The following is an 18297-nucleotide window of genomic DNA, read 5'->3' as shown; positions in this document are numbered from 1 at the left end:
ATGTTCCCCTGGTAAGATTTCTTCAGTCTCACACATTTGATTATATCCTGTGGTTTTTGAAAGAATACTGTGCACTTTTTTCCTTGATTACGTTGCCAACACCTTCAGGTACCAAATTTAATTGAGACATTGGTTTTGAAGTTCATTAACAACTGGCACAACGTAATACGGTTGGTTTCCAAAGAAGTAATAGCGGAAGGAAGATGAGAGAAATGTACAGATTTGTAAGAAAGGTTACTTTCTATAACTGTATTCTTCAATACATCTTGAGCAATTTGAACTGAATAATAATAATAATAATAATAATAATAATAATAATAATAATTTGGATCAAGTGAATTTACTACATTCCTGTTTCCAAAGGTTCAGTGTAATATAGAGCTGCACATAACCATGTTCCCCAGCACGTTAAAACTGGTTCTGGTGGAAATGTAACATTCGGTGCTGCTGCTTCAAATGCTTACTTCCTATAGGCTCTGTATGTTAATGGAAGAAATTCACCGCTGCGCTGCAGATGGCGAACATTGTAAGTTAACTTGTGTCGCAGCGCAAATATCTGCTGTAATCTCACCGCGTGTTAACAGTGGCACTTCAGAATGACAGTTATCGGCCTAATGCTTCCAGTCTTGCAGAAAGTGGTCATATTTACAGAAAGCAGTTCGCAGGAAATAACAACAGTAATAATTGCTAATGTGATAAGGGAAACATCGCTTCACTAGATACTCTGTCATTTCACGATAGGGGCAGGGTAGTGATTTATGTATCTGTAGTGATGGATGATGATGAGATTAATAGTTCATGTACACATTCAACAATGCTGTCTTCAGAAAAATAGTATTGGACTACTTTTGATACGATATCATGTAACGTAGGTTTATATTGCTAGAGAGATGAGTCACTGTTCCCGTAAACGCCTTCCGTCAGACAAATGTATGCATATTTCAGCTGTTATTAATGCAGTTCACTTACAATTAATCAACCCTGTGAATGGTCTTGCCATCGGATCTCAAACGCGGGAAAGGAGAAATTTAACAAGGGGAGCAGATTAGAAGAAATTTTTCCGATATAATGGCAGAGGCTTGATGTCGAACCAGTTGAAATTCCTGATTGTTAAATTGCATGTATATTATCAAAAACTTTGCATCAGGAAAAAATCAGAATCACTTAAAGTGGCCAATTAATGATTATTTACATTATATTTCTGTATTTATATTAACCACTAGCAAGATACCCGTGCTTCGCTACGGTAATATACTGAAATTTATAATTGAATGCTTATTGTTTTAGATAAATAATCCGCCGAAATTCGCTATCTGACTCGTTTTCTGCGAGAATCCGCCAAAATTCGCGATCTGACTCGTATTCTAATAGATTACGGCAAGTTTCCTCCCATTTTTCAATCTTTCTTTCCAGCAATCGATTTCTTACTTCCCCGGCTAGGTCCAGGTATTCCACCCGGTCAGTTGTGTCCCTAAATCTTTGTCATCTTTTTTCTATAAGCATTTTTAATATGGATCCAATCCCTCAGGAAATCCGGTGTGGTGTCATCTTGGGTTCCTTGGCGGTACTGAACCCGCAGCCAGACTGCATTCTTAGTCATTACCCGTCCAGGACCCGTTTCCATCGCGGTCCGCACATTTGACGATGGTCCAGAACATTGTTGTTATTATTATTATTATTATTATTATTATTATTATTATTATTATTATTATTATTATTATTACTACTATTATTATCATAGATGTTCTGGACCCCACAGCAAGATGCAAGACCGCTACTTGGCGGTAAATTACATCTGCTGCCATTGTCATTGTTGACAATGTGACCAGCACCATTGTCGCACGTAGGCAAGTGTGCGGGATTTCTGGCGATACGAATGACATACTTCCGTGCATTATTGACCTTATTATAGAGGTGAACAATTGGACGGTCAATCTCATTGCTATCGTTTATTTCAAATGTGTTTAAATTTTTATTTATATGCCAGGAGAATCTGCTGTAATCTAAGAACGTTCTCCGAAGGAAAAGGTGGCTGTTGAAAACGAACCCAGGAAAGCTTAAACATGATCGGTTTATGATCAGAATAAGTACATAAAAAATCTACAGCCTGTTTCCAGTCATTCGACAGGGTCAGGAATGGAATGAGTAAAGCCCCATCTAGCGGTGACAAAGCACTTCTCGGGGCCATGATCGATGAATGGCTGTTGAAAACCAACCCAGGAAAGATTAAAAATGATCGGTTTATGATCAGAATAAGTACATCAAAAATCTACAGCCTGTTTCCAGTCATTCGACAGGGTCAGGAATGGAATGAGTAAAGCCCCATCTAGCAGGGACAAAGCACACCTCTGGGGCAATGATCGGTGAATGACAAATGAAATGAAATATTGGACAGTGTTGCTGGAATGAATGATGACAGAGAAAACCGGAGTATCACGAGAGAAACCTGTCGTGCCTCCATTTTGTCCAGCACGAATGTCACATGGAGTGACCGGGATTTGAACCACGGAACCCAGATGTGAGAGGCCGGCGCTCTGCCGCCTGAGCAACGGAGGCTCCTTATAAGTAGATTATGAACAGTAAAATCAATTGGTCTCACCTCCTTTTACACCCCACCGCCGTTAAGTTTATTTACCCCCCCCCCCCCCCCCCCACCAAATTAAAAGAAGGCGTGTTTGTTTATGTTTAAAGGAGATTCCAAACACCAAATGTTCATGTCTGTTACCTTCAGTTTTGAGATATAAGAATCCCCATAAAAATAATTCACTTTTTTTCACTTCCTTTCACATTCATCTCCCCCCGCCTAAGTGAATTTTCCGGCAAAGATACTTGTTTCTTTAATAGTAAAGGATCTTCTAAATACCAATTATAACGACTCTAACTTCTTCAGTTTTTTATTTATGTCTCCTTATGAAAGGAATTCAACTCCTTTTCACTCCCCCCCCCCCAAGATGGTTTTCCCCCAAAAACGCGTTTTTCTTTGTTTTAAAGGAGATCCAAATACCAATTGTCACGTCTGTAACAACTTTAGATTTATTAGATGTATGTATTCTCATACAATTAAGTCAATTAATTTTTCAATTCTTTCACCACCCCACCTTCATTGGATTTTCCGAGAATACGTGTTTCTTTACTTTTAAAGTAGATTCCAAATATCAAATTTCATGTCTGTAACATCTTCACTTTTGAAATATCAGTAGTCTAACTAAAAGAATTCAACACCATTTTCAGTCACTTTTACCCTTCCTCCACCCAAGTGGTATTTCCGGAAACTAAAAATACACGTTTCTTTATTTTTAACAGAGATAAAAAATATCTTTTTTCACTTATGTAACATGTAAGTTTTTGAGATATACTGTAGAAATTCTTATTTTAAAATTTCACCTCTTTTTAGTTCCCCTTAAGTGGAGTTTCCAAAAACAAATCACCTATCTTTCTTTACATTTACAGGAAATTCCAAATACCCACTTTTTACGTCTGTAACATTTTACGTTTCTCAGATATTCTGTAGATATAGTCTTTCAAAAAATTCACCCCAAATTGTCACTCCTGTTTAACCGCCATTAATTGGATTTTCCAAAAACAAAAAATACGTGTTTCTTTATTTTTAAAGGAGATCCCATATACAAATTTTCAGTTCTGTAATATCTTCAGTTTCTGTTATATATGTATCCTCATTAAAGGCATTCAGCCCATTTTTCACCATTTTTTACACCCCTCCTATTGGGATTTACAGAAAACAAAAAAGTACGTGTTCCTTTATTTTTGAAGGAGATTCTAAATTCCAATTTTTACATCTGTAAACTTTTAAAGTTTTAAGATGTAGACACACTCATTTTAAAAATTCACCCCCCTTTTCACCCCCCATTATTTGGATTTTCCAAAAACGAAAAAATTCCTATTTCTTAATTTTTAAATTAGATCCCAAATACCAATTTTCAGGTGTGTAATATCTTCAGGTTCTGAAATATAAGTAGCCTCATTATAGGCATTCAACCCACTTTTCACCCTTTTCCACCCTTCCTATTGGAATTCTCCAGAAACAAAAAAAAATACATATTTCTTTATTTTTAAAGAAGATTCTAAATACCAATTTTTACGTCTATAACTTTAAAAGTTTTGAGATATAGATACACTCATTTTAAAAATTCACCCCCTTTTCACTCCCCATTAATTGGATTTTCCAAAAACCAAAAAATACGTGTTTCTTTATTTTTAAAGGAGATCCCAAACACCAATTTTCAGGTCTGTAATATCTTCAGTTTCTGAGATATAAGTATCCTCATTAAAGGCATTCAACCCCTTTTTCACCCCTTTTCACCCCTCCTATTGTGATTTTCGAAAAAAAAATATGTGTTTCTTTATTTTTAATGAAGATTCTAAATACCAATTTTTATATCTATAAAAGTTTTGAGATATAGATGCACTCATTTTAAAAATTCACCCACCGGGCGAGTTGGCCGTGCGCGTAGAGGCGCGCGGCTGTGAGCTTGCATCCGGGAGATAGTAGGTTCGAATCCCACTATCGGCAGCCCTGAAAATGGTTTTCTGTGGTTTCCCATTTTCACACCAGGCAAATGCTGGGGCTGTACCTTAATTAAGGCCACGGCCGCTTCCTTCCAACTCCTAGGCCTTTCCTATCCCATTGTCGCCATAAGACCTATCTGTGTCGGTGCGACGTAAAGCCACTAGCAAAAAAAAAAAATTCACCCCCCTTTTTACCCTCCCATTAATTGGATTTTCCAAAAACAAAAAATACGTGTTTCTTTATTTTTAAAAGAGATCAATAATACCAATTTTCAGGTCTGTAATATCTTCAGTTTCTGAGATATAAGTACCGGTATCCTGATTAAAGGCATTCAACCCCTTTTTCACCCCTCCTATTGGGATTTTCTGAAAACAAAAAAGTACGTGTTTCCTTATTTTTAAAGAAGATTCTAAATACCAAATTTACATCTGTAAACTTTAAAAGTTTTGAGATATAGATACACTCATTTTAAAATTTCACACCGCTTTTCACCCCCTTAGCGACGGAATATCCAAAAATCGTCTCTTAGCGAGCTCCTACATCTTAATATGAATATATCCCCAAAATTTCATTTCTTTATATCCAGTAGTTTTGGCTCGGTGATGATGAATCAGTCACTCAGTCAGTCAGTCAGTCAGTCAGTCAGGACAAGTTATTTTATATATATATAGATTGACCAAGTCCACCTCCATATTGTAATGGTTAGAGCTATTAGCTGCCGTAGTCGGGTCCCCGGTTTGATTCCTGATACTGCCAGAAATGTAAATTGGTATTAGGGCCATTATGTTGTTAATATGGTACATGCAGCTCAAATTTCCACTAGGGCTGTGCCTGAAAAGAGTTGCACATCCTCGGGACGAAGACACGAATTTTGTATGATTATATATTTGTAAAATACAATATTATGGTGACCTATTGATATTGTGTTATGTAGGCCTATTTCTGTGTATTTTATTTGTGTTCTGCATTTTAAAATTCATTCCGTGAAGTCGTGACTGAATACTATAAAATGTCACACGTTGCTCTGTACTGAAATAAGCGATATTATTATTATACTGGCTGTCATTATACTATGGTTATAGAATACAATAGTGTGTCCACTATTATGGTATGTGTGCTTTAAAAAAGAAGGCCTACTGCAGCTTACTTTGCAATCATAACATTGCTATACTAATTTATTTGTAATTGTTAACCTATTAGTAAAAAAATTATAATAAGTTTCGTAAAGTGTTATCTTGTACTAAGCAAAATATTTAAACCGGGTTACTTCTTGCGATTTACTGCTAAATTTCAAATCAATTTCACCAGATGGTGAAAGAAAAGGCCCCCATGGCTCAGACGGCAGCACGCTGGCGTCTCACCGTTGGATACCGTGGTTCATATCCCGGTCACTCCATGTGAGATTTGTGCTGGACAAAGCGGAGGCAGGACAGGTTTTTCTCCGGGTATTCCGGTTTTCCCTGTCATCTTTCATTCCAGCAACACTCTCCAGTATCGTTTCATTTCATCTGTCAGTCATTAATAATTGCCCCAGAGTAGTGTGACAGGCCTTGGCAGCCGGCACAGTTCCTATCGTCACCACAAGATGGGGGCTTCATTCATTCCATCCCTGACCCGGTCACTGACTGGAAAACAGGTTGTAGGTTTTCATATTCATGAAAGAAAGCTCTGTATTACAATATCTGTTAATGCAGCCAACAGTAAGCACATAGCTCTGCCAGAACATTATGACATTAAAAAAAAAATATAATCTGAAGATAGCACTATAAAACGATTGAATAAATGCATGTAAACATCACACGTACTCCTGCTCCTTACGATCAATTGATGAACATGCCTGTAATTAGTTCTCTTATAACCCACCCGCAGCAGCACAATGCCATACGCACGGAGCCTATAAGGTGCCTTAATGAATACTTTCTTTACAGAATATACCAGCTTATTGACAAGCGGAAAATTTACATAAATCGTTTCTGCAACCCGATGGGCAAGACAAGTTAGATGTGTCATAGTTGGAAATCTAACTTTAAGAACACTCCCAGCTTTGATCATATAGCTCGCAGCATTGATCACATACAGTAATACACATTCGTACCAAATACCATTTGGGCTTAGCAAGTTCATGCAGTCAACAAAAAATTTGGAGACAGAAGAGCTATTTGTAACTTCAAGTTGTTCTATCGCAAGGAGAAATGGCGTGGTTGGCTCATTTTTATGGAGAGATCCAACTATAAAATCTATATATATATATAAAGTAACTTGTCCTGACTGACTGATTCATCATCACCGAGCCAAAACTACTAGACATAAAGAAATAAAATTTTGTGGATACATTCATATTAACATGTGGGTGCTCGCTAGGGCAGGATTTTTGGATATTCCTTCATTAAAGGGGTGAAAAGGCGGGTAAATTTAAAAAATGACGATATCTATATCTCAAAAACTTAAAAGTTTACAGACATAAAAATTGGTATTTGGAATCTCCTTTAAAAATAAAGAAACATATATTTTTTTGTTTTTGGAAAATCCCATTAAGGGTGTGAAAAAAGGGGGGAAAAGTGGTTGAGCACCTTTTGTAAGAAGACTTATATCTCAAAAACTGAAGATGTTACAGACATGAAAATTGATATTTGGAATCTCCTTTGAAAATAAAGAAACATGTATTTTTGTGTTTTTGGATAATCCGATGAATAGGGGGTGAACAGGAGTGACAAACGGGGTGAATTTTTAAAAAGATTGTTATATCTGCAAATTATCTCAGACACGTAACATATTACAGATTTGAAAACTGGTATTTGGAATTTTCTGTAAAAGTAAAGAAACACTGTTTTTTTTTGGAAAATCCACTCAAGGAGAACTGAAAAAGGGGGTGAATTTTTAAAATTAGCATATCTACAGTTTATCTAAAAAACTTAACATGTTGCAGATGTGAAAATTAGTATTTGGAATTTCCTTTAAAAGTAAGGAAATACATATTCTTTGGTTTTCAGAAAAAACCCTTAACGGAGGGGTGGGGTGAAAGAATTGAAAAATTGTTGAATTATTTGTATGAGAATGTGTATATATATATACCAAAAAAATCTAGAGATGTTACAAACGTGAAAACTGGTATTTGGAATCTCCTTTAAAAATAAAGAAACACACATTTGGGGGAGGGGGGAAATCAACTTGGTAGGGGGGGGGGGATGAAATAGAGATGAATTCCTTTTGCGAGGATACATGTATCTCAAAAACTGAAGATGTTACAGTCTTGATAATTGGTATTTGCAAGCTCTTTTAAAGAAACAGGTACTGTTCATTTTTGGAAAATTCACTTGAGTGGGGAGTGTGAAAGGAAGTAAAAAATTTGAATTCTATTTCTGGAGAAATATCTCAAAACTGAAGGTTACAGATGTGGAAATTGGCATCTGGAATCACCTTTAAAAATAAAAAAAACTTGCATTTTTTGGGTGGGGGAAAACTAACTTAATGGGCGGGGGTGGAGTGGAAAAGGAGTTGAATTATTTTCATGAGAATACTTATATCTCAAAAACTGAAGATGTTACATACATGAACATTTGTATTTGGAATTTTATTTCAAAGTAAAGAATCACATAATTTTTTGTCTTTGGAAAATCCACTTAGGGGAGGTGAATTCATTGCAGAAAAGGTGAATACTTTGTATGAGGATACTTATATCTCTAAAACTAAAGATGTTACAGACGTGAAAATTAGTATTTGGAATCTCATTTAAAAATAAAGAAACACTCATTTTTTGGGGGGAAATGAACTTGGGGCAGGGGCAGTGAAAAAGGAGTTTAATTCCTTTTTATGAGGACACAAATATCTCAAAAACTGAAGATGTTACAGTCGTGACAATTGGTATTTGGAAGCTCTTTTAAAGAAACGGGTACTGTTTGTTTTTGGAAAATTCACTTGAGTGGGGAGTGTGAAAGGAAGTAAAAAAATTGAATTATTTTTATGGAGAAACTTATAACTCAAAATCTTAAGGTTACACACGTGAAACTTTGTATTTGGAATCACCTTAAAAAATAAAGAAACGTGCACTTTTGGAGGGGGGGATCAACTTAACAGGATGGGGTGAAAAAGGAGTTGAATTCTTTTTATGAGGATACTTATATCTCAAAAACTGAAGATGTTAGAGGCATGAATATTTTTTTATAATTGGAATCTTCTTTCAAAATAAAGAAACATGTGTTCTTTTGTCTTCAGAAAATTCACTTAAGGGGAGTGAATGAATTGAAAAATTAGTTGAATTCTTAATAATAATAATAATAATAATAATAATAATAATAATAATAATAATAATAATAATAATAATAATAATGTTATTTGCTTTACGTCCCACTAACTACTTTTTAAGGTCTTCGGAAACACCAAGGTGCCGGAATTTAGTCCCGCAGGAGTTCTTTTACGTGCCAGTAAATCTACCGACACGGGGCTGTCGTATTTGAGCACCTTCAAATACCACCGGACTGAGCCAGGATCGAACCTGCCAAGTTGGGGTTAGAAGGCCAGCGCCTTAACCGTCTGAGCCACTCAGCCCGGCTATTGAATTCTTTGTATGAGGGTACTTATATCTCAAAAACTAAAGATGTTAAAGATGTGAAAATTGGTATTTGGAATCTCCTTTAAAAATAAAGAAACATGCACTTTTGGGGAGGGGGAATCAACTTAACAGGTAGGAAGGGGGGATGAAAAAGGAGTTGAATTACTTTTATGGGTATACTTTTATCTCAGAAACTGAAGATGTTACAGACATGAAAATTAGTATTTGTAATCTCCTTTAAAAATAAAGAAACACACATTTTGTTGTTTTCGGAAAATCGACGTAAGGGGTGTGGGGTTGAAAATAAGTAAATAAGGAGATGAAATATATAATGATGGTACTTTATCTTAAAAACTCAAGCTGTTACAGACGTGAAAGTTGGTATTTTGAATTTCCTTTCAAAATAAAGAAACATCATTTTTATTTTAGGAAAGTCCCCTTAAGGTGGGGGAGGGGTGGAAAGAAGTGAAGAAGAAGAAGAAGAAGAAGAAGAAGAAGAAGAAGAAGAAGAAGAAGAAGAAGAAGAAGAAGAAGAAGAAGTTGAATTATTCCTATGAGTACACAATTATCTCAAAATCTGAAGGTGTTACAGACGTACAGGCATGAAAACTGGTATTTGGAATCTCCTTTAAAATAATGAAACACATATTTTTTTGTTTTCGGAAAATCCAGTTAAGGGGCTGAAAGGAATTGGAAAAGCGGGAGAGTTTTTTAAATGAGTACCAGTATATCTACAGTATATGTCAAAAACTTAACATATCAGAGACAAGAAACTTGGTATTTGGAAAGGCCTTTAAAAATGCAGGAACCTGTACCTTTTTGTTTTCAGAGAAGGCACTTAACAGGGGGTGAAAAGAAGTGAAAAATTGTTTGATTATTTTTTATGAGGATACTTATATCTCAAAAACTGAAGATGTTACAGACGTGAAAATTGGTATATGGAATCTCCTTTAAAAATAAAGAAATGTGTATTTTTGTTTTCAGAAAATACACTTAGATGTTGGTGAGGGTGGTGGAAGTACTGATCAAGGGGGTGAATTATTTTTATGGGTATACTTATGTATATCTCAAAAACTGAAGATGTTACAGATATGGGAATAGGTATTTGGAATCTCCTTTAAAAATAAAGAAACATTTCTTTATTTTTTCAACTTGCGAGAAGACTGTTTCTCACATGTACAGTTCTATGTCGCATGGTCGTCTTAGCCTCAAAAGGTAATACCACAAACATGGTTTACAAAGAATTTCTGGATAAATGAAACTCAATTTTTGGGTGAGTTTTATACTTTAGGAGTTTTCAGATAATGACAGTACAATGCCGAGGAACGATTACTTTGATCAAATTACAAAATCCACGTGAGCGAAGCTGCAGGTAATTGCTAGTCTATATCTATATATATAAAATAACATGTCCTGACTGACTGACTGACTGACAGATTCATCATCGCCGAGCCAAAACTACTAGACATAGAGAAATGAAATTTTGGGGATACATTCATATTAAGATGCAGGTGCTCGCTAAGGGAAGATTTTTGGATATTCCGTCGCTAAGGGGGTGAAAAGGAGGGTGAATTTTTAAAATGAGGATATCTATATCTCAAAAGCAAAAACGTTTAGACGTAAACATTGGTATTTGGAATCTTCATTAAAAATAAACACGTATTTTTTCGTTTTCAGAAAATCCCATTAAGGGGTGTGAAAAACGGGGGAAAATGGTTCAACATCTTTTATCAGGAGACTTATATCTCAAAAATTGAAGATGTTACAGATATGAAAATTGAAATTTGGAATCTCCTTTGAAAACAAAGAAACACGTATTTTTGTGTTTTTGGATTATCCGATGAATAGGGAGTGAACAGGAGTGACAAACCTGGTGAGTTTTTGAAAAGACTACATCTGTAAATTATCTCAGATACATAACATATTACAGATTTGAAAACTGGTACTTGGAATTTCGAGTAAAAGTAAAGAAATGTAAATATATTTTTTCGGAAAATCCACTTAATGGGAACTGTGAATGTTTAAAAATAGTGTATCTGCAGTATATCTTAAAAACTAAAGATGTTGCAGATGTGAAAATTGGTATTTGGAATCTCCTTTAAAAATAAGGGAACACGTATTCTTTGGTTTTCGGGAACACCCTCAACGGGAGGGGGATGAAAGATTTGAAAAATTAGTTGAATTATTTGTATGAGAATATATATATATATGTATAGCAAAGCAAAGTCACCTCCGTACAGGCCATGAAGGCCCTTGGAGGAGTGGAAGGTAAAGGTTTCCACCATTGTTAACCTCGGCACGTGATGGGGTAGAGTGGTTAGCTCTACGCCCGGCCACCTTTGCCCCCAGGAATTAACCTGGTACTCATTTTTGGTGTAATATATATATACACACACACCAAAAATCTAAAGATATTAGAAACGTGAAAACTGGTATTTGGAATCTCCTTTAAAAATAAATAAACACGCATTTGGCGGGCGGGGTATGAAAACGGTGATGAATTCCTTTTACGAGGATACATATATCTCAAATCTGAAGATGTTACAGATGTGAAAATTAGTATTTGGAATCTCCTTCAAAAATAAACACGCATTTGTTTTTTCGGAAAATCGACGTAAGGGGTGTGGGGTTGAAAATAAGTAAATAAAGAGTTGAAATATGTTTATGAGGATACTTTATCTTAAAAACTGAAGTTGTTACAGACGGAAAAGTTGGTATTTTTAAAATCCTTTCAAAATAAAGAAGCACGTACGTTTTGTTTTCGGAAAGTCCACTTAAGGCGGGAGAGGGTTTGAAAGAAGTGAAGAAGTTGATTTATTTTTATGAGTATACATTTATCTCAAAAACTGAAGGTGTTACAGACGTACAGGCATGAAAACTGGCATTTGGAATCTCCTTTAAAAATAATGAAACACGTATTTTTTTTTGTTTTTGGAAAATCCAGTGAAGGTGCTGATAAGAATTGGAAAAGCGGGAGAATTTTTAAAATGATTACCGGATGATATACATTATATGTCAAAAACTTATCATGTTAGGGACAAGAAACTTGGTATTTGGAAAGTCCTTTAAAAATATAGGAACATGTGCCTTTTTGTTTTCGGCGAACGCTCATAACGGAGGGTAAAAATAAGTGAAAAATAGTTGAATAAGTGTTTGTGATGATACTTATATCTTAAAAAATGAGGATGTTACAGGCGTCAAAATTGGTATTTGGAATCTCCTTTAAACATAAACAAACACGTATTTTGGTTTTTGGAAAATGGACCTAGATGGGGGTCGGGGTGGGGGAAGGACTCATCAAGGGGTTGAATTCCTTTCATGGGGATACTTATGTATATCTCAAAAATTGAAAATGTTACAGATGTGGGAATAGGTATTTGGAATCTCCTTTAAAAATAAAGAACAGGTATTTCTTTTTTCGACTTGAGAGTAGACTGTTTCTCAGATGTACAGTTGTAGGTCGCATGGTCGTCTTAGCCCCAAAACGTAATACCACAAACATGGTTTACAAAGAATTATTGGGGTAAATGAAACTCAGTTTTTGGGTGAGTCTTTATACTTTAAGAATTTGCATATATTGTCTTAGTACAATGCCAAGGAACTATTACATTGATCAAATTACGAAATCCACGCGAGCGAAGCCGCAGGTAATTGCTAGTATTATATAAAATAACATGTCCTGACCGACCGACCGATTCATCATCGCCGAGCCAAAACTACTGAACATAAAGAAATTAAATTTTGAGGATACATTTACATTACAATGTTGGTGCTCACTAAGGGAGGATTTTTGGATATTCCTTCGCTAACGGGGTGAAAAGGGGGGTGTATTTTTAAAATGAGTGTATATTTATCTCAAAAAACTTAACAGTTTAAAGGCGTGAAAATTGGTATTTGGAATCTTCTTTAAAAATAAGGAAATTTGTATTTTTTTGTTTTTGGAAAATCCTCATAAGGGGTGTGGAAATAGGTGAAAAAGGGGTTGAGTACCTTTTATGAGGATACTTATATCTCAAAAACTGAAGATGTTACAGTCTTGAAAATTGGTATTTGAAATCTTCTTTAAAAATAAAGAAACATGTATTTTTTTTGTTTTTGGAAAATCTTCTTAAGAGAGGGGTAAACAGGAGTCGCAAGTGGGGTGAATTTTTTAAATGAGTATATCTAGAATATATCTCAAAAGCCTAACATGTTACAGGTGTGAAAGTTGGTATTTGAAATCTCCTATAAAAGTAAAGGAACATGCATAATTTGCGTTCTGAAAATCCACTTAAAGGGAAGTGTTAAAGGGGGTGAATTTTTAAAATGAGCAATCTGTAGTATATCCCAAAAAATTGGTATTATTAATCTCTTTTAAAAACAAAATAACACTTTTTTTTTTTTTCTTTTTGGTAAAAACACTTAAGGGGGTGGGTAAAATGACTGAAAATGTTAGAATTATTTTGATTAGGGTGCTGGTATCTCCAAAACTGAAGATATTACGTACGTGAAAATTGGTATTTGAAATCTCCTTTAAAAATAAAGGAACACGTATTTTTGTTTTTGGATAAAAAAAACTTAAGGGGGGTATAAATGACTGGAAAAGTGGTTGAATTATTTTTATTAGGATACTGGATTCTCCAAAACTGAAGATATGACAGACGTGAAAATGGGTATTTGGAAAATCTTTTAAAATAATGAAACACGTATTTTTGTTTTCGGAAAATTCATTTAAAGGAGGTTGTAAAAAGGACTGAAAAGTGAGTTGAACCCTTTTTATGAGGATACTTATATCTCAAAAACTGAAGATGTTACAGACATGAAAGTTTGTATTTGGAATCTTCTTTAAAAATAAAGAAACATGTATTCTTTTGTTTTCGGAAAATCCACTTAAGAGGATGTGGTGGGTGAAAAGAACTGAAGAAGGTGTTTAATTATTTTTCTGAGGATACTTATATATCAAATACTGAAGATGTTACAGACGTGAAAATTGTTATTTGGATCTCCTGTAAAAGTAAAGGAACATGCAAATTTTTTCTACAGTATATCAAAAGAACTTTTGACATATTACAGGCATGAAAATTGGTATTTTAAATCTCTTTTAAAATAAAGTAACACGTATTTTTTTGTTTTAGGAAAAAACACTCGGGGGGGGGGGTTCAGTGACTGAAAATGGGTTGAATTATTTTTATTAGGATGATTGTATCTCCAAAACTGAAGATATTACAGACGTGAAAATTGGTATTTTGAATCTCCTTTAAAAACAAAGGAACACGTACATTTTTCGGAAAATCCAATTGGGGGGAGGGGATAAATGAATTGAAATGTGAGTTGAATTCTTTCTTGAGGATACTTATATCTCAAAAATGAAGGATGTTGCAGATGAGAAAATTGGTATTTGGAATCTCCTTTAAAAATAAAGAGACACACATTTTGTTGCAGGGAAGGGGTTGGTGGATTCAACTTATGGGGGTGTAAAATGAGTTGAATTATTTTTATGAGGATACAAATAAGGAGTGGACTTAAAACAATACACCCGTAAGGGGATTTTGTCTGGGGATGAGGAATGATGACAAAAATATGCATTTATATGAAACCGTTTGAATTACGAATTTAGAATTACAAATGATATCCTTGGCGTTGAATAACGTAAGGTTTGAAACAAATTTAACCGCTCAGAGAGTTAAATGGGGGTTAAGATCTGAAAACAAATATATTCCTTCCTTCCTCCGAAATGGTTTAACGTACGAAGACAATTTTCCAATCCCAAATCCTAGTTGTGAAATAGGAAATATTTTTTAATGTTCCAACCCTAAAGTGTTAAATGAGGTTAGTTCCATAAACAAAATTATTCATTGCTCCAAAACTGTTTGACGTACAGGGTTGTAATTTTACGATAAAGGTGTTCTTTTATGTCCTAGATGTAAAATATCATATACTTAAAAATATTTCTCACCTAAAGGGTGGTTGACCCTCAGAAACACAATATCCATTCTTCCAAAACCCTTTCAGGCACTAACTTATTTTTTTTTATGAAAGTTGGTCTTCTATACTCTAGATGTTAATAAATATTTTAAAACATTCACCCCTTAAGAAGTATTCATTCATCCATTACTATTCGACGTACAAAATCAAAATTTCACAGGTTGGTCGCTTTTATATCCCAGATTTTAAATAAGATAGGGTTTAAAACATTCATATTCCTCCGTATGGTGTTCAAATGAGTGTTAGATCAGAAAATAAATAATCATTCCCCCAAATGTTTGATGTAGGAACTGAGGGCATATTTTACAGGCTTAGCTGACAGTAAAAAAAAAAAAGTAAAAACTCGTGTCCTCATCCCGAGGTGGTGCAGCTCTTTTCAGGCACACCCCCATTGGAGGTGAGCTGCATGTACCATTGGGACCACATACCAGCCCTCCTGCCAGTCTTAAATTTCTGGCAGTACCGGGAATCGAACCCAGGCCTCCGTGGACGGCAGCTAATAACACTAACCGTTACGCTACGAAGGCGGGCGTTAGCTGACAGTGGACTCCCCAAAATGTAATAATTTGAATACTTCGAATAATAATTTTCAGTTTAAAGCTGTAGCGAAGCACGGGTATCTTGCTAGTCCATATATATATAAAATAACATGTCCCGACCGACCGAGTCTTGTTCTGCCATGTGGTTAAGGTCGCATACCTGTGAACTTGCATTCGAGAGATGGTGGGTTTGAATCCCACTGTCGGCAGCCTTGAAGATTATTGTCTGTGGTTTCCCATTTTCATACCAGGCAAATGCTTGTGCTGTACCTTAATTAAGGCCACGGCCACTAACTTCCAAGTCCTTATATCACCAAAAACCTTTGATGTATTAGTATGATGTTAAACCACTAGCAAAAAAAAAAAAAAAAAAAAAAAACCTATTTACATTACCTTCTTGAAGGAACAAAACATAATGTAGCCAACCTTCAGAATTCTATTTTTGCATCTTATATGTTTTAATTGATTGTATTTCTTCTACAGGATGTGGAAATGAATGGCACAGTGGTGGCACACAAGTTGACTGCTGATGAAATGTTGTTTACCGAAGTCATTAGAGAACCAACACTGCAGCCTAAGGAATTTCAGGTTTGGAAGTATCCTGATAATGCCTCAGGGGTAGGTATAATTATGTAACATAAGTTTTATTACTTTACATCACTGGACAAGGTGTTTTAGGACTCAAATAAGGACAGTTAGCATACCACTCCATGTATATTTTTTCCGGTCTTGCCAACATTTAGAGTATGCTTCAGGCATATAAGTCAAACTATGCACTGCTTCAGTATATCAAGTTTAAATCTCCTTTGAAATAAAAGAAAAGATTGGAAATTATTTTTGTGAGGTTTACAATAGTGGAATAGGACATATGTTAATGACTGATGCAAGTATATTGGTTACTATTGACATACAGGGTAATATTCAAAAGGGTATCTGGGGTTTCCACAGCCACTTGGCAGCAGCTGAGTGCCTTATCCCAGTGATTCATAACACACAGCCCTTAATCTCATCGAGCCTTGTGAAAGTCTATCTTTGGTTTATGAGCACCTGCAGTTTGCCTTGTAAGTGATTGCTTTTGTCTTGATGACTTATAAGGTTACTAATAAGCAGTATATTTCTGTGTACTGCTGATTTTTTAAGCATTTGTCTGTAAGAAGAGTTAGAAGGAAATTTCTTGAGGAGTTTTGCAGTGAGAAAATTCCAATGCACGATTGAATTAGAAAAATTGTTAATAAAATCAAACCCATGTGTTCTGTATTAAGTCAGAAAACTGTAACGGAACTAACTGTGCTAACGGATGAGATGCTCCAGGATATTCAAGAATGATTAAAGCAATTCCTTAACAGATCCGTAATGAAATCCAAGCAAATTAGCTACGTGATACAGGTTGTGTATCTCTAAGCTTGTACTCAGGAGATGGCAGGTTTGAGCCCCATTGTTGGCAAACCTGAAGATAGTTTTATGTGATTTCCCATTTGCATATCAGGAAAATAACAGGCTATGCCTAATTTAAGGCCACAGCCATTCCCTTTCAAATCTTGTTCCTTTTCTATTCCAACAACGCCAAAAACTTATCTGTGTTTGTGCACTGTTAGACTACTAGCAAAAATGTTGTTAATAAAACTTGAGCCAGAAAATTATATTTTGTTGTACAAGGCAACCATAAAACTGAAATTTGGACCCTAAAAAGTCATTGAATTGCAAAGTTTAAACTGAAGAGATCCTGTCACTAGAATACATTGTTGCAGATGCTCGCCAAGCAGCCATGCTTGTTAAAGCATCAAGTCTATTTGATCCGACACCATTGTTAGTTGGTCTGAGTCCCATTGGTGGAAAAAAAATGTCACCATCAGAGTGTCATCTGGCAGGGTAGGAGAGATGTTGGTATATAATTTCTAATCACTAGATTGCGTGCCGAAAACTTGGAATCAATTCCAAACCTCTCCGCATTGTTTATATGGAGTGAGAGCATATGATGCTGTTGATGGTGATTTGTCTGTCAAATGCGGACTTTAAGTCTTGAGCAGACCCCTTGGTGTTTTTCGACAGGAGTATGCTGTGTGCCAATACCGGGTTTCACACTCTTCCTACTTCATCATCATTATCATCATCACACATCCAGATGTGCAGGTCGCCTTGTGGCGTCAAATAGAAAGACCTGCACCAGGTGAACCATCTTTGGATGATAAGCAACTGTTGCAGTTGGTTTCTTCAGTCAGTGAGCTGTGGTGACTGGTAGTGTTTTGTGATGAAGGATGGTCTTGTTTCAACAGGCAGTTAAATGCATGAAATAATGGTACAGATCATGTAAAAACCCAAGACTAGTTCATACAGCTCTCTTCTCCATGTACCTGAAACTGATGTTTGGAGTGCCATTAGTAGAACGAGAATAAATTATTATTGGGCCAGTTTTTCTTTCAACAGACTGTAAATTCTGATTGTTACATTGGAAATATAGGTGGAAGGTGGAAATGGAGGATGTTCCTGGAACATAACTTCAACAGTGAAATTCTGTGAATAAGGTTGGTGTTCATGCTGATTCATCAGTCAAATGGGGACTTTATGTCTTGAGCAGACAGCTTGGTGTTATTCGATAGGAGTAGGCTATGTGGCAACAGAGCATAACAAATAACTGTTAAGTCAATCAGAAAATTATAAGACATCTTTAGAAATAACTCAGACTGCAAGGTAATCTTTAAGAAATGTTTTACTGAAAC

General features: G+C 35.5%; 1 protein-coding gene across 1 annotated transcript in view; it reads left to right on the top strand.

Annotated features, from left to right (window-relative positions):
- disp (dispatched) overlaps window positions 1-18297 on the top strand; it is a 185510-nt gene that overhangs the window by 47690 nt on the left and 119523 nt on the right. Inside the window, exons 5-6 of the mRNA XM_067140121.2 lie at window positions 16064-16198; window positions 17630-17798. Coding sequence (XP_066996222.2) covers window positions 16064-16198; window positions 17630-17798 — 304 coding nt within the window. The remainder of the gene's footprint in view (window positions 1-16063; window positions 16199-17629; window positions 17799-18297) is intronic.

The sequence above is a fragment of the Anabrus simplex genome, chromosome 2 (genome assembly GCF_040414725.1).
Source record: "Anabrus simplex isolate iqAnaSimp1 chromosome 2, ASM4041472v1, whole genome shotgun sequence".
Lineage (NCBI taxonomy): Eukaryota > Metazoa > Arthropoda > Insecta > Orthoptera > Tettigoniidae > Anabrus > Anabrus simplex.
This window is presented reverse-complemented; position numbering and strand designations above follow the sequence as displayed.